General features: G+C 38.8%; 1 protein-coding gene across 6 annotated transcripts in view; it reads right to left on the bottom strand.

The window, feature by feature from the left end:
* mast4 (microtubule associated serine/threonine kinase family member 4) overlaps nucleotides 1-17,866 on the bottom strand; it is an 85,521-nt gene that overhangs the window by 47,456 nt on the left and 20,199 nt on the right. For 5 of the 6 annotated variants that reach the window (XM_058618078.1, XM_058618079.1, XM_058618080.1 and 2 more), the window contains one exon: nucleotides 15,425-15,558. In XM_058618078.1, coding sequence (XP_058474061.1) covers nucleotides 15,425-15,558 — 134 coding nt within the window. Of the gene's footprint in view, nucleotides 1-6,407; nucleotides 6,488-15,424; nucleotides 15,559-17,866 lie in introns of those variants that run through there. The other variant, XM_058618088.1, reaches the window with a different exon arrangement.

Below are 17,866 nucleotides of genomic sequence, written 5' to 3'. Positions count from 1 at the left end.
GGAATAAAGTGTATATTTCCAAATCTTTCTGATTCAATCTGGGTTTGCCTTTGGGCTACATGTAATTTTAACTGTGAGACACTGACAGTACATCTAAAAACAAAGGAAACTAAACTACTAATAACTGCTCACAAAAAGCAGAATTTTGCATTTTGTAATTCAAATATTATGTTGCGTAAACTATGCCAAAAGAACAATCAAAAAGGCATGTGTTTTCATTAGGCTTCATTCCCTTCTTGATTGCATGTTAAATAACTTGGGCAGAAGTTACATCTTACAATTTGGTCTTATACCTTCCACCACTCGATAAACATGAATCATAAATGGCAGGAAGCTAAAAAGCTGTAGTGTGAATAATAAATCCAATTCCCGCACTGAGCAGCATGTAAAAGTATAAAACAAGCAGTTTACCTTGTGTACACTTTATGATTTATGTCCCTTATATAACACAAGCAGCATATATGTTTTCTCAACCAGGTTTTTGGAGCACTCATAGAAATGCAACTAAGTAATTAATGACGTTTTTACAGCCATTACTTCTGCCAAAATGTGGATAAGTGCTACCCCAATAAATACCTCTTGTCATTACAACATAGTATAACTAATCATATATACATTTTAAGCACAATCTTTTTTTTCCATCAATACTCAAGTCCCTAGTTCTGCATAACAATTGTAGGGGCAACAAAGGTATCTCGATTAATTGGTTTCATCTTCTTTTTTTCCAATCTAATCTAAATGCTGCTTCAAAGTCAGAGGCCTCAAGTTCATCTGGAGATTAGTAGAGGTTAAACTGATCAATAAAACACTGGACCACTTATAAACCACCAATGGGTTGAATTTTGATCACACAGAAGCTACATGCATAAACACTAGTCTTGTGTTAACCTGGTAAACCCCAGACCTACTGTCTAAAGTGATATTTTCCACCATTATGCCCAGCCCAGTCTAACAGGTTGACTATCTACACCAGCAGGGAAAGATTCCAGAGCCAAGCACGGACACGTTCTCACTCAAAAGCAGGATATTAGGTGTCACAAATTCTTAATCCACTGCCTCGTCCAATGTTGCACAAGGGAAACCATTCATTTTAAGCCTGGCTCTGAGCATGATGATTGTTTAATTTGATGATCCCTCTCTTCTAATGATGATCTCCTTTAAGCAAACCCTAAAGCCAATCATTACATACATATCCATACCTTCAAATAACAGCATCTAACCTTTAGTCACAGGTAATTTTATTTCGGTTAACCTGAGCAGTTGTTTTTATAAAAGGGATTCTTGAAACACTTTCACATCCATGTGGCAAGGTTACTGATCCTAACTCTCCGATGGTCATATTCAGAGAAATCCCCCTGGGCCAAACTACAGCCTTCTCCACATTCTCCACCACCACCACATCAACAACTAGACTGACCGCAGGCTTTTTACACGTAGGGCACGTCGAGGCAAACAGGAGCAGCTTTCTAATTTTAAACCAGCACCGACGGCGCCCTTTCCACCGCCGACTAAATGACAAACGTCACTGGCAGTAGATTCTATCAGCTGCAGCTAATTATCGTTAATTTCACGACCACTAACATTAAACTTCTGCCTGTGTTTTGCTTAATGTGCTCTCTGCAGGCCCGGTGTTTGTACTCAGCCAAAGATCATTTGTGAGTGAGAAACACATTACTCTGCAACACCACTGTAGAAGCAAGAGTGATTTTTGGCCACTCTTAAAACTATACCTCATTTCACATTCAGGCTCCAACAACAGGTTGTGAATAACAAATATGCTGGTGGTAATAACAGTGGAGGGTGTTAAAATACTTGTAAATACCACAAGAAAATGAAGTACCACATGCTCTTCTGCCAAAATGATGTTACTGTTCCTGTGTGTTTACAGTGCACATTTCACTGCTGTTGCACTCTGTATACGATTGGTTAGTGACTTAATTTAGCCTGTAACTGCACTAAACTGTCACTATTACATGCCGTGAACATGTTTGACAGAAGCAATTGCAAATGACAGTGATGTGCAAACTAAGACGGAGGATTCACTAATTCATTGAACTAATCATGTCAGTACAGTTCATTGTACCTGAGTCTCTTAATTATTATTTTTTTACCGTTTAGACTTCAAATAACAAAGTGAATTCCATGTACGTTAATAACCATGTGGCAGCAATGGTATAAAGGGTAACAAAACAACAAAAGCAAGTAACAATACTGGTAAATTTATTTCTCTGTTAGTGCACCTTTGTATTTGTTTGACAAATTTGGGAGAAAAAAAACAAAAAACACAACAATGTTTATGAGATTGCTATTGATCCAGAAAAATAATATACCAGAGAGAATGTTCTCCCCAGGAAATCACATTACATTTTTCCTCACATGTATTCTGAGAAGAGCCAACATTAAACATCAGCAAGAGAATAAACTTAATTTAGAGGACAAAACAAGTTATCTTCATAGACAACAAAGTATTGATCTTTTAATTCTCTTTTTTAAATAAATCGCATAATATATTATTTAATAAGTGTTTATGGCAGTAATAGCAGTCTGCTGGAGCATTTAGAGTAGCTCCTTGGACCCACACTAGAGGCTGCTATTGCACACAATTCTACACTTTATGGTCCCCTCTAAAATTTGAGTCGTGACTTCTGAGATCTCCTCTGTAGCTTATATATATTTTAATTACTTAAAAATATCAAAAGCAAAATAAGCAGAGATGTTTATAATGTATAATCTTATACAGACGTGTTTGAACTTTCAAGTTGTGCAAACATTTTCTTTAATATAACTTACCTACTGCATTTAAGTCGACCTGGCATTATAATCTATTCAGTCTGATTTGAAAGAGATGAAGAACATTTCATTTTATGATCATTCTTAGTCAAAGAGAACTTAATCTATGAGTCTGACCCTTTCCACAGCATCACTGATGTGGTGCTGTAGCTCAAAGAAACTCCATCTCGCACAAGGACACTCAGAGGCCGCTCACCTCCTCCAACTACAGAGAGATCATCTTGTTTACTTGTCCCTCCCTGATGACGGCATTTTCTTTGATGCTTGAACTGAGTGCACATTCATTAAAATACAGTTACGTTAAAACGAACATGGTTTATGGGCGAGCCATAAAAGTGCAATCAAAATTGTGCAAGTTGATGTCCTTTTTTTTTTTTTTTGGTGCTGCAGAACTGTGGATCGTGGGCCAGGCTGTTTCTCCCACCAGCTGGCTCACACCACTTCACACAAACAGCTCTTTAGAGACACACAATGTCACTGCGCTTGTCTGCTTAACTACATTTTATTATGAAGCAGTGTCAGATGGACGTCAGAAGCACAGTAAAGCTCACAATGTGATGAGGTAGCTTCTGCCAGGCTGCTCTTAATTAAGATAGAGGACATGTCTACCATAGGCATCATTAAACCTATGTACATATCACAAATTTTATATAATGAGGGAACATGGCAGCGATGCAGGGACAAAACCCTACTACAAACTAAGTGAGACAACAGACACAAACAGAAACCAGAGGTTATCACCTTATAAAGAGACACAGCATTGAAGAGAAGAGCTGCTTGTTATTTATGAAAGTGAAACAGCTTCAGACATGGCAGGATGGCAACTGATGCCTTGTTATAGATGCACTGACAATACCAAGATTTGAAGAATAACAGCAACAGCAAGTGACAAAGTGCAGATTCTGTCGTTTGGCTTTCTTTCTTTGTAAACTATGAATAGTTTATTATATTAAAAGTTATTGCTGTAGGGCTGAAACAATTACTCGAATTGATTATTAATCAATTACTAATTGTCAACTATTTTGTGTTTTTCATCTTCTTAAATTTGAATATTTACTGGTTTCTGGATCATTAAAAACCTCAGCCTCTTGGTTTGTGGACAAACAAGACATTCAAGAACATTGTCATCATTTCCAGGTTTGAAAAAAATAAAAATAAAATCAACATTTTCTTTAATTATATTATTATAATAGTCACCTTGTTTTAAACCATTCCGTCTAACTTGACCTAACTTCCTCCAGACAACACACCGACAATAGACATTCAAACACACTTTCGCTGGCAATTTATTTAGAGAACTCATTAATGGGTCTGGTGGTTGGAAACAATAATACTCTTGTGTATTGTTAGTCAGTCTGGTTGATTTCAACACATCTAAAAATAAATACAGTACCCCGTCACGTTCATTAGACATCAACAAGCACACTAAAGCTTTCTCTTCTCGTTCTTCATGACTGATCGAGTAAAAAAAGACAAAAAAACCCATGGCATTCTTAAGTTCCAATTTACCCAAATTCCACAAGGGCGAACACCATGGTAGCACAGATGTGCAAACATTACATCTGTATCATTTATTGTCTTTTAGATGTTCAGTCAACATTTCTTTTCTTACGTATACCAGAGACAACAAGATGATAAATATATTGTCGCTAAAAGGAAAGGTTTGACATTTTGGTAAATACAAGTTTGTTTGTTTTTAGTTTGAATTTGACGTGAAAAATCGATACCGCCCTAATTTCTGTGTATTAAATAACAGCCAGCAGCTAATTAGTTTAGCTTAGAACACAGGCTAGAAGTACCGTTACTGGCCAGGACACACTGACAGTTTATCATTTTAAACCGCTGCTTTTTTAAAACGGGTAAAAAAAAATAGATAAAACATTGATTTGTAAGGTTTAGTGCTGTGGGTAGGTTTTGTAATCTTTGCACAGAGCCAGGCCATTTCCAATCTTTGTACTTAACTAAGCTGTAGCTTCACATTTATCATTCAGACAACACAAGTGTTATTTATCATCTCACACTCGCCAAGAAAGCAAATGAGGAGATTTTCTGAAATGTTAAACTATTGGTTCAATAGATAAATGAATACATACCAAGGTCTTGAAATATAAATAACGGGGAGAAACAGCACTACATTCTCAACCATCTAGTTTGACCAGAGAGGAACAGACAGGCTCATTCTTAACTGTAAAGAGAGTCTAGTTCTTACTCTCCACTAACATCAACAAGGTCCAAACTCCAATGATGTCATGTCTTCCTGGTCTGCTGAGAATGAATGGGAAGTTGTGCAGCTGGACCAGTTAAACTCATTTGCTAGACAAACCAACTTCCGTGTTTTCTATTGAATGCGAACGTTACGTTTGAGCAGCCTGAAACCACAGGAGCCTCCACACTGTGTTCAGTTCTGCTGCATAAAGGAGTCTTGTGAAGAAGAAGAAAGCGTGTAAGAGGGGGAGATGGTGGATGGTGGTGTCCGGTTCAACAAAGGAATAAAGAGATTAAGGCAACTGTGCACAAAATTACTGTTGGGAAGCCTTTGATAAACACAACATACAACCAATATTAGAAATATTACTGGTTTTCTTGAAAAGAAAGCCCATAAAATTTTCAAAGAGCATAAATTCAATGATAAATTCAATGAACATAAAAGTCAAATTTTAACAGCTAATTAAAACATTAATGAGGGAAAATGAGTTATCAAATATTCAGAAGTTACTGTTGTTTATTGTGAAATAAATGATGAATCAAAGGCATCACTCAGCCTGATTAAATGGACCACAGGGTGTTTGTGATTAAAAACACATGCAGTCATTTGAGCTGAATATAAAAAGAGACTTCCTTATCATTTACTCGGTAGGCGGTGAAAGTCAAGAGTAAGCAAAATAATAAATCATGTCCAATTTATGCTCGACTGTAACACCTACTGCAGGCTTTGTCGGCTCAGCCGGAGGAAATCATTAACGTCTGAGAGATCTTGGATTAAAGATCATGCGTTGAGAGAAATACAAGTAATTTCATATTTCAGAACACACTGTCCTCCCTTTCCACTTCTATTTAAATCTCATGTAATGGCAGAGAGATGGCAGGAATAATCTGATTAAGACTGTTGTCCTGATCCAAGCTCAGAGTTCTGTCAAGATTTCTGACAGAGAGGCAAAAGCCTCAACTTGCATCCCATTATAAAAAAGTCAATAAAGCTCCAGAAAGCCCTTGACACAACATACAGTAATCAATCTTGCTCTACGGACGCACAGCTCTTATTCCCTCTGTGCAGCCAAGACAAATAAAATCTGACAAATGATTCAAGGTTGTTTTTAAAAAAGTAACACGTCGACTATTTTCTCCACATGTGTGCAGAGAAACTAAGTGGAGACAGAAATATCAGCATCTTAATAAAAGTCAACTGTTAGTGAGTTGCATGCACTGAAAACTGTCTGCATACAGTTCTGCCAGGAGATTCCTCACATGTCGGACACAAGCATATCAATGCTCACTCTGTATTAAACACAAAAAGTCCCAACTGTGTTCTGTTAAAGAGGAAACGTTACTGCAGCCTCGGAAAGCACAAATATGTCCTGCACACACAGCTCCATGCACAAGCTCATTTGCTTGCCTACCTGTAGCCCTCGTCTCCTCAGAATGCTGGACTCGTCCATGGTACAGAGCGCCGACTGATCATGCCTCTCTACCGGTGCAGAGCCATGCTGCACTGCCTCGCTCCAGCCGCCTGCTCCATCCCTCCCTCCCTCTCTCCATCCCTCCCACCCTCCCTTCCTCCCTCCCTCAGGCTAAATCTGATCTAAGCAGCTGCTAAACACTTCCATCAGAAACTTATCTGATTGGAGGGGGGCAGTCAGGTGACACCTCCTCTTGTTCCTCTCCTCTGTAACTTCAGGAGTGAGGGAGAGATGGAGCAAGAGAGAGAGGAAAGGCAGCGAGAGAATCAGGCAGAGAAGGATGGGCAATTTTAATTTAGTGTAGCAATGGGGAGGGGGGGACACCGGGGACAAGGGGGAGCCCCAAGACTCATTTCTCTGTGCAGCCACGCATTTTGGGCACCATAGGTGACCATGAAAATGAGGATATCCTTCCCAGTATTGTTCTGCCTCAACCCCAACAATAAGCCTGGCATCCTGTCTGCTGCACGCAGCCGAACAGCCCTGCTGCTCTCATTCCAGTCGATGAGTTATATGGAGACTGCAAAACACACACCTGGAGGTAAGGCTGGTGACAGAAACATGACGGCAGAGACTACATCTCACACTCACAGAAGAAGAGAAGGGAAGATGCATTGCATCGTGAGGCAGAGGAAGAAAATAATGGCCAAGTAGATCAGTGAGAATGTCACACAAACTGTTGCAAACTCTTCCTCCATGGCAAACAAACCAGGTACTCGTTATTATGCTGATATCAACATGTCGCTGCATAAACCATTATGCATCCTGTGTCAATTTTTTACAATTTCATACGTTGCTTGAGTCTCTGACAGCTCCTCGGTGACCACCAGATTTCCACGCTCTCTAATTCAATGTCCCCACACCCTGCTGAATTATTAGCATTTTTGAAAATAAGTTGGTTCCAATTCCTGGCTGCCATTTTCTAACTGGTAATTCTGTATTCTGTCTCAGTCTGTGTTTTTCTTTGACCCCCCCCCCCCTTCTCTTTTTTCCCAACCTCTCTCACTCATTTGCTTTCACTGTGGTTCTGCCCTGTGAATATTAAGTAGGGCCCTTCCATTCTCCTCATCTCCAGCCAAGCTCAAATGATTTCTCTTAGAGAGCCCAGCCTTGGATGTCCATGACTACGGCTGATGGTGGAGGTGTTTGGGTTTGTCAGACAGGTGACCGCCACATCAACCTGCGCAATGGAAAGCTCTTGTGTGGCAGTGGCCACTGTCATTTGTGCTGCTGCTGTGGTGGTGATAAGCCAGCAGAGAGGAGCTAATCAGTCCGTTTCTGAACAAACCTCCTTAAAAACTCAGGACAAGAATTCCAGTCATTAACTTTTTTTCAGCTTGAACAATGTCGTCCGGATTACCTGAGGGAATTAAAGAACCCTGTTATATTCAACTGACAAGTCTCAAGTCAGTGCTCAGGCTGTTTCAGCTCAAAGGAACAATTAGGGAAAATTCTACATTGGACTAATAATGAAGATGAGAAGCTACAGGAACACAAGGGAGGGGTCATTTGTCTCATTCAATAGAGAGTCTCTATAGTAACAAGCACTACAGCTTACTGAACTGAAATCATATTATTCAATCTTTTATTCAACTTTAAGTTTTCTCTGCTTTTCCTCTGTGCACTTTTGACTGGTGCATACAAAAAACGTCTTGAAATATCACATTTTGGAGGTGAAAATGTTGGCTAATCGATATAATGTAAATGCGAATGTGTACAATGGAAACGGATTTAGGGAATAAATGACTGAACTGTTGCTCCAGCTTCCACATTTTGCTGTAGTGGAATAAAAATAGTAGAAACTGCAGAAAAGGCAGATGAAGATTTAGTACATATGGGCAGATGAGGAAACCACAACATTTATCAACTTATTGCAAGAAGTAAATATTAGTGCAGTAATATATGGGGAAGCAGTAGGGCTGAGCAATATGGACAAAGAAAATCCCATACTGGTATATTTTTGCTTTGTGAGATATATATATATTGTGTAATTCTACACCATGTTCAGTGTATCGTGTATCAGTATAATTTAAAAACCTGGTATACTGCACAGTTGTAGGAAGTGACAATGAAACGCACCACTGGTGCCTCTTCCTATATTTGCTCAACAGCAGTGGATGGAAAAACAGTTTTTGCAGTGCATTTTAATGAAAACCTAGTGATTGTAAACTGAATGTGTAAGTTTTGTACAGTTGATCGAAAATAAAAAGATTTGATAATGATATTTGCATGTGTTTTCTGGTATGCCGAGGACCAAAATATACATGAAGTCTTGATACTCAAATAACAATTAAAATCTAAACTTTATCTTTAAATTCAGTTTAAATGTAAAGTGTGAATAGAGGAATAAAAAGACGATAGTGTTTGGAAGAAAAAAGCATCTCACAAAGTAAAGCTGCTTTGAGGTGGGTTTTAGGGGCAGCCATAAAAGCATGCAGACACTTTGTGCCGGCAGAGCCATAGAATAGCCTTTGGAAAAAGTCCAGGGGTCGTCTGTGACTCATTTCCTCCTAGCAGGTAAGCAGCTATGGTTTTTTTCCACTGCCTTTGGAGAAAAAAGTGAGATCTGACTCGGAGCATGTGGAGAGAGCTGATTGAGTGACCCACAGCCTCTGAGCTTATCAGACCAAGATGCAACCTGCAGGTGTGAGGCAGGCAGAGGAGGGACATGGTCTATGAGGAGAGGAGAGAATGAGTCAATTCCCTCCACACAAAGCAGAGCAAAGAATCCATCTGTCCAAAGCCAAAGGCCTGAGAATATCCAAGCATGATAAAAACTCTGTACAGCCAACCACCCAATGGATGAGGCAAGTTTTTAACCTTGACAGTGAATGAAGAAACAGTAACCAGGAAGAACCAATGTCTGAGATGCATCACTCTGGGTTTTTTTAAACTTTGAAAAGCATACATTCACATATCAGCTGGAGTCCACTTATAAAATCTCATACGCTTTTTTCCCCTCACTTTCAAAAAGGAGAACAAAGTTATTTTGTGCCTAACAAAATCATCTTGGTCCCGAGATTCAGATGTGACAGGATGTAAATTAAAAAGCACGTCGCCCGCATGACTGAATCAAGAGTGACAGTTCCATTTATGCGACACCCAGATGTTTACAGTATGGTCTTGTGATTTGGGGGATCTGAAAAAGTGATAAACCGCCACAGCTATGCCGTCAAAAATAACAGTCTGTTGTGGACATAGCATTAGATGTCAATCATTTTACACAGTAGGCAGTGTTGTCACAAATATAACTCAATACTGCCGAAATACCAACACACAATTACAGTTATACTCCCTGTAGGGTAACTGTCAAGGTAAATAAGTTTAATGGATTTTGAGGTCCAACTCTGCTCTTTTTTTTGTGTTTTGGTAAACAATTATAACCCACACAGAGATACTCATACACTCGTTAGGTAGAAGGTAAGTGGACCAACTTATTTTTCAAAGCAGTATGTTACTCAGCTACATAATTTAGTATTTAGGTAGGCTAATCTTAAAAAAACAAAACATAAATACACTTTATGTCTGTTCACATAAACTCCAGCTCCTTTCTTTGCAAGAAGAAACTCCAACAACAATGTTATCAGTAAAGGACATCGCTGACTTCAATTATGAGGGAGAATGAGAGTCCAACAAAGGCACAACATCAGGATTATGACAGTCTTATCTCCATATCACACCAGAGGTGAAGTATTGATTTTCTGCCAAAGAGCATCACAGTCAAGAGAGATGTGCCACACTGTAGTCAAAGAGCCATGCAACACCCAGGGGCATGATAACGGAGCAGAAAGGAGAGGAAAAAAAGGCAGAAAGCAATAACAGGGGTGGCGGACAGAGCCAGAGGGGTCTTAAACCTGCCGTGAAGAGACTGAGGGAAAAATAAACTCATATTTCTTTCTATTATGTGTATTTTACATTATTCTCAGTCTCTCTGTATTATTTTCACTTATTTTTTATTCTTTTGACCTTGAATCCTAACTGCGCTTAGCACAGATAAAAACACAGAAAGGTTCAGTAACATTTCACCAACATGTTTTCAAATGTTACATCAGTGGGTTAGTACAAGAGCATCATCATCATCACACAAAGCAGCAGTGAGTCACCATGCAAATACGCTCACGGTCAAGGAAGCCAATTCTGCTCATGTCCCTTGTTGACTGACATCTGCATTGAGAATCAGCACCATCTGTGCAAAAATTTAAACTATACAATCCCTGGGACTGTTTTAGCATCTCTCCAGAGCCAAACAGCAATGTAAAGTGAATTCTGTTGTATTACCATTACATTACATTACATTACATTACATTACATGTCATTTAGCAGACGCTTTTATCCAAAGCGACTTACAATAAGTGCATTTAAACATTTGGGTACAAATAAGTGCTAGAAGTAAGTAAGAGCTTCAAGTAAATCAAACTATGAAGTGCTAGTCATAAGTGCGATACATTTTTTTTTTTTTTTTTTTTTTTTTTTTTTTTTTTTTTTTTTTGTCGTCGTCGTTATCGTCTTAGTCGAGGTAGAGTCGGAAGAAATGTGTTTTTAGTCGGCGGCGGAAGATGTGGAGGCTTTCCGCTGTCCGGATGTCGATGGGGAGCTCGTTCCACCATTTGGGAGCGAGGACAGTGAACAGTCTGGAGTTCTGTAAATGCCTCTGCGATCCTGTCAGTGAGGGGGCAGCGAGCCGGTTTGCCAATGCAGAGCGAAGTGGGCGGGCTGGGGTGTAGGTTTTGATCATGTGGTGTAGGTTTTGATCATTACCAAATTAAAACAATCTTAGGCTGAGCTGAGGATATAAATTGGTTAATTTATACCCTCAGCTCTTGCAATTCACTTTTTTTGGAATATCAAGCAAGAAAAAAAATAACTAAGATGCAGCCAGTCGGTGAATGAATGGAGAGCTGATAAATGCGGGCACTTAGGTCAAGGACTGTTGCTTCACATTATTACTACTATACGTAAGTACCAATGCTCCATCTGCATCACAACAGCATCTTTGTTGTTTCAAAGCAAACTGAAGAGGCTGTTGAAATCCTGTTTCATAGCACAGAATAGAGATAAAAGGGACAATTTTTTTTATTTGAGAATTCACTATCAATTATGAAGTAAAAAGAATTAGCCGCAGTTTCCATTGAAAAGACAGAGAGGTGTTTGTCTCTTTCCGTCTTTGCCCAAGGTTAAACCATTTAATGAACACAGGATAATACAATAACGACAGAATAATACAATAACTGCGGATGAACCACTGCAACTTTAAATCAAGAATCAGTTCAAAAATTGTGAAAAGTATTACAGTAATATGCACATATTGTTCAGAAACTGAGCCATTAAATGTAACTTGTGTCTTTATGATGTTACAATACAAGCTTATCCACCAGAGGTACTTTTACATAATTGTATAGACCTGTTGGGAAATTACACCCTATTTATTTGTCTCACCACGAACGAATAGGGAATGGTTGTAATTCTGGGAACATCATCATAAGGATCTTTTCAGCTCCTACTTCAGGGTAGGTACATTAACAGCTTACTAGGGCTAAAGCTTATGTTGACTGAACTCATAATCTCACCATTTCTGCTCTGTTCTGCTGTGTATGTGTCCCGTAGACCACAGCTTACATCACATGGCCATTCCAATTTAGTGTAGCGGGCCGTTACACTATAATTTGCATCATTTACGCTAAATTGAGGACATTATGCTAAAAAAATGTTTTAGCGCAACAGTCCTGAATTTTGCGTGTCAGTATCAATACCGTGTCGATTTCCTTGCTGTAACGTGTCAGGTTCATGGCTACTGTGATCTAACCATGGCAGCATCTAAGCATAGAAATAACAACAAATGCACATGTGGTATTGCATCGGATTTCCGTCACACATGACATCATGCTCACGCTGAGAAGTGATAAAACTTACCGCGCATAAATTAGTAAACTATGAATCGATGATGCAAAAGGCAGATGCTCTGCGTAGTGCATTCATACAGCTGTCTTGAATTAGCAACCTATCAGCTAATCAGAAAATAGCATTTTCAGAGCCCTGCAGAGCCAGAACTCTGGTGTGATTACAAATGGGGAAAAAATGGATAGTTTCTGATGGAGCTTCTCTGTGTCTAGTTTCTATAAATCATACTTCTTTTAACTGTCTGGTATGAAATAAGTATCAGCAGAACAATTTTATTTTTTATTTTTTTCATATTGGTGCGCGCTGCAACAGACTGCACATTGTGACCACATTGCTCTTGTTCATGTGTCATGTGAGAATGTCAGTGTGTGCTGTAAACTTGCTCATCTATAGTACAGGTATGATAACCAGGTGGACCCAGGTGTGAAACATTCAGAACAGGATTTATTGAGTATTTGGCTGCAGTCAATTACCTATGGATGGCTCAGCTGTAAGTTACTAAGAAAATGATCAGCCAATCAAAAGTGAGATTGTACCATTCATGCTCGAGATCCAGAGAGCTGCAAAATTAAGACTTCAAATAAAACACTAGAAAAGTGAAAGATGAAGGACTGGGGTTGCCGTGGTAATCTGTGTTGTCCAATGTTCAGGCACAAACAATTATATAACTGGCAGTAACACCCACATTCAACATGCAAAAAAACAAACTGGTTTTGGTGTCGAGCAAAAAGCAAAACAATGTTTGGCAGCATTCTGATTTAACTCCGATCACAAAATACCGAGAGCAAAGCACTTTCTCGTAATATGTCCAGTGTAAAGGGTGTTAAATGTTAATGGCCTGGTGGGAGTACTTTGATAATTGTTACACCTCCGTGACCTTTAAGATTTAGCAAGAGCTACTCCCTTACTGCACTTTGTCCAGGTTTTTTAACATCATGAAAACTAATTTTGGAGAGGGAGAGTTGCAGTGTGCCACATAGGGACATGTGAAGCAGTGCACTGCCAAGCCCAATTTAAACCATAGATCTGAGTTCCCATCTACTGAATGAAGTCTGATGAAAAATAAAATGTTTTAGACTGCTGGGTCTCCATGACCTTGCAGCCTCACCTCGGGCTGAGGTGCAAGTCCTCCACTTGTGACTGAATCCAGAGAGCACTTCTGTTTCAAACACAACATATTCTATTACCTGTAATTATAAATCTTAACAGATGTGTTCAAATTCCTCTAGGTAGGTTTTATTTAATTGAAGGTTTCTGCCTTACTATGTATACAGCCTTGAGATAATGTATAAGTACAGACAGTACAAGAGACAGTAATTGTGTGGCAAGAGAAACTGTCTCTTCTAGCACGATACTTAATTCCCACCAACTTTGACACCAGCAAAGAAAATATTTCAAAGTAATCACCTGTATTTACAGGTATCAGTAAATCATATTATCTTTAAAAAAAATGGCAAAGATGTTACATACTTAGGTCAATAAGTGGTTAAATTTAAACATTAACTGGATTACTTGTTCACTGAAGGACAATTATGTTAGAGGAAATCATGCATCATTCATTCATTCACTCTGCCAGGCACTTTAACCTACAAGGGATTCATTTGTGGCTTTTACAAACACAAGGATACTAGTGCCCCCCAGTGTGAGGACTGAGTTGAAACTGATTCAAAATTGAAATGATTAAAATCACCCGGAATGCCTCTAGCTATTTTTCACATCATTAATATTGTGTGGTTCAAGCTAAGTAAATACAAAGTGTTGTACTTATTTAATTTTTTTGACCGCTCAAAACCAGTCGCCAGGATCACATTCAATAGTGATTGCATTATGTTATGGAGTGTAAACAAGCCACTAACCATGATGTCACAAACAAACATACCTCTGGTTTATGTTTATAACGCCTTTTTGTGGGTCGACCCACTCCAATCATTAAAGGTGAACATGTCAGCTCGCCAAATATTCTCACAGTTACACTAAAAGCACAGGCACATAAACAAACACAAGCCTCAAATGCATTTCATTGCATTAACCTTTTGTCTATCCGATAACACACGCGCACGCACACTGGGAATGACTCATAGATTTACAGCATTGGATTAGCCTCTGTTTTTGATTGCATCTCACTCCTGAGACAACAAGATCATGATGGACCCCCAGGGTTCTCTATCCGTGTCATCTGAGAGAACAGTGCACACCGTGGTGAAGGTCACGTCTTCATGACTTCATTCACTTCAAACTACAAATGCAACTACGGTTCATAATATTTCCTTTTAATTTGCCTGTTTTCATTCTTTTTTTCTGCCATGGCTGATTACATTTGCATGCTTCCTAAAAAGAGGCACGCATTGATCTTCAGTGCTGGCCTTTGTGTGTGTATTTAGTTATCCTTGACAAACTGATGAAGCTCATGTTGTGAGACGAATAAAAAATAAAGATACGCAACATCACAACAATTATGTGTCGTGTGCCTACTGACATATCTTTACATTCAGAAAAATCAGAATGGCAGAGGAGCAACAGTGGGATAGACCAAATTTACTGACCTGAGCAAAATTGTTCTTCCATAATACAATTTAACTGCATAGTGTTTGAGTCACCCTAGTGTGTGATTTTCCATGGTGGAGAGCAGAACAGTTCTTTGTTGCTTTTTGTTTGTCTATTTATTACTGCACTACTGTTTTTATCCGTTCTTCGGCAAGCACACTTTTGTCCATTTTCAGGAAGATTTATCCAGGGATTGGTTTACAGGATAGACTATTGTTATATTATTATAGCAATATGTGCCTTATTTATTTTACACCGACCATTGAATTCTGATATTCTCATTTCAGGACTGAACTGTGACAGCAATATACTCTCAGAAAATACACTTTGCTTATCATGTTGTATTGAACACTCAAATAATCTGGTTACATACTGAAGTCCACAGTTACCCAGTGTAACCAGATCAACAAGAATAACACGGAGGAGCACAAAGGGATGATGTCATTGGAGTATCCTCATTGGATCTCAACACAGTATGTAGTGTTCTAGAATATCAATAAGTGGGAAGTACTGACCAGGCTGGAGGTGAGAGAGGGGTCCGACTTCCCGAGATTCAGGGAGTGCATGCGGACCAGGTTAGAGGTCTCTGGTGACGGCTGCCATGCTGGCTGTGTCTGATGGGGGTTGTTCGGGAGCAGAAGGTATTTTCCTGCAGGGAAAAAAACAAAACAGGATGAGACAGTTTCTAACACTGACTCAAGCACCAACAGTTATAAGAGCAACTAACTAAGCACATTTATTTAGCACACTGGGGATGCAATAAAACATTACATGTAGGATTGTGACTAATCTGTTGATTCATTTCTTGATTAATCAATGAATAATTTAGTCCATAAACCTCAAAATGAACAACATCCAGAAATGTTTTGTCCACAGAGTTGTTCATCTTCTGTTCATATCAGCAGGGAGACACCATAACATATTCACATTTAAGAATCTTAAAACAGATATTTATAAAAACAAAAATTCACTAATACTAGTTAGTCAATAATAGTTCATTTAGATTAGATTTTGTAGCAGAGCTTCTATTGCTTTCCTTTCTTCTTCTTCTTTTAACCATCTTAATTATTTATTTATCTTGTGATCCTCTAAGATCAAACCCCAAAGTTGGAAACTGACTGTAAAAGATAGTCAAATATTTGACCTATATTTTTTACACATGTGCCTCTGTGTTTACAATTCAATTGTGTGATACTCAGTCAAAACAAAGGAAACCTCTTCTACATGATATAATGCTATTTATTTAATTAATATTTGTGTTGTTTTTAGTTAAGCAGGATTATAAAAGCAGATCATGTGAGGTGGTGCTTATATTAGTGTATTGATATTTCCTCTTTGTACTATACATTTAATCAATCTAATCCAATTATTGTAAATTCAAACTACTATGCGTCTTAGAGAACATATAGTGGCACACTTGGCAACACCTTACTCAAAGGAAGAGGGAGTAAATGGGGAGGGAGAGAGAAAACAGGTCATAAGATGCACCAGAAACATATTCTGAGCCTTTGCTCTAGTCTAGAAGTGTAAAGCTGAAGCTGCTGACCCTGACTACAAGCAGGCAGGAAGCCAAAGGGTTAAATTTGTCCAGAAGCCTATTAAGAGATCACAGACAGCCCTAACTTTACATAATCACTGTGCCAGCACACTTCAAAGCCCTGTAAAATGGACAGACTAACAAGTTTGAGAAATAAAAAAATAAAGAAATGTCTCATTTTAGCTCCCAGGACTGGCAGGTAGATGGCACCAAAACCGCCTTGTATCATTTATCCTCTAGCATCCATTCTCTTTTATCCTCAAACCACAGCACAGCAAAGAAAGACAAACAAAAACATGTAGCAGGAGAAACAGCATCAGCAGCTCTGTACTAACAGATCACAGTGGCACTCTGCGAGCTGGCAAACACTCAGAAGTGCTGTCATCTTTTATCCGCATGTGTATATTTCCATTTCCTGTTTAAACTCCAGGAGACAGAAAAGAGAGGTTCAACAATCTTGTCACAGTGTGGGGGGGTAGACAGTGCTCTACAGACAAAAGAATATTTCATGTCTGTATGACTTAAGGTCTGGTGCACATTGGAATCGTGGTGTGTGCCTCTCTGCTGCGTTCCGTCATGTTTTTTGTCACCTGTCAACAGATTATATGGCACTTTTCCATTATACAGATGTAGCACTGCTCTGTTTGACTTGTCATTTTAAAATTTCCCTAATGGAAAAGTAAATAAACAAGTGTGTGGGGTGGTTGTTTTTTTTCCCCAGTTACTGTGTCAGGGGCATGTAGTTTATTAGAAAAATACCACATAGAGACAAAGTCAGTCTGGGACTTAAATAAGGGCAGTGCAACCCATGAGATGTGAATGAGGGGAATTTTGTTTTGCTCTATATAAATAAAACATTTTGCTGACTCGCGACCATTTGTAGAAATGTATATTACTGCTCATCATGAACATTATGGCCATTTAACCTGCACTAAGTTTTATATAAGGACCAGGTCCTTTCAGACTCATCTCCAACGCTCGATGGTTGATGGTGTGAATAAACCGCTGAGCAAACAGAGACAAGGCTGGTAAAGGCCGGTAAAAGTTAAGCCGAACATCACACTGGTATTTATCTTTTTAAAGTCATCTGCAGTACATTACAACAGTATAAATGCAGCGTCTTTAATAGACAAACATATTTTAGAGACCTATGGTTTTTGAGTCCAGTTTGGAACCATTATACTGCTCCCTGCCTCTCTCTTCCCCTCACTTCCTGTCATCTTCCGATGGTCAACAAATAAAAGGGAAAGAAGAAAAATGTGAAATGGTTTGAGCTACAGAAACGGATATTCTTAATATTTTCATTTTATCAAGATTGATGTGAAAATTGCTTTGAAATAAGGTAAGTGATCACATATACGGTAACTTGTTAAAACAAACGTGGCTAGCGTGTAATTTAGTGCAAAATATGTACACATCG

The sequence above is a fragment of the Solea solea genome, chromosome 19 (assembly GCF_958295425.1).
Source record: "Solea solea chromosome 19, fSolSol10.1, whole genome shotgun sequence".
In the NCBI taxonomy this organism is placed as follows: domain Eukaryota; kingdom Metazoa; phylum Chordata; class Actinopteri; order Pleuronectiformes; family Soleidae; genus Solea; species Solea solea.
Note: the sequence above shows the minus strand (reverse complement) of the source record. Positions and strands in the feature narration are given on the sequence as shown.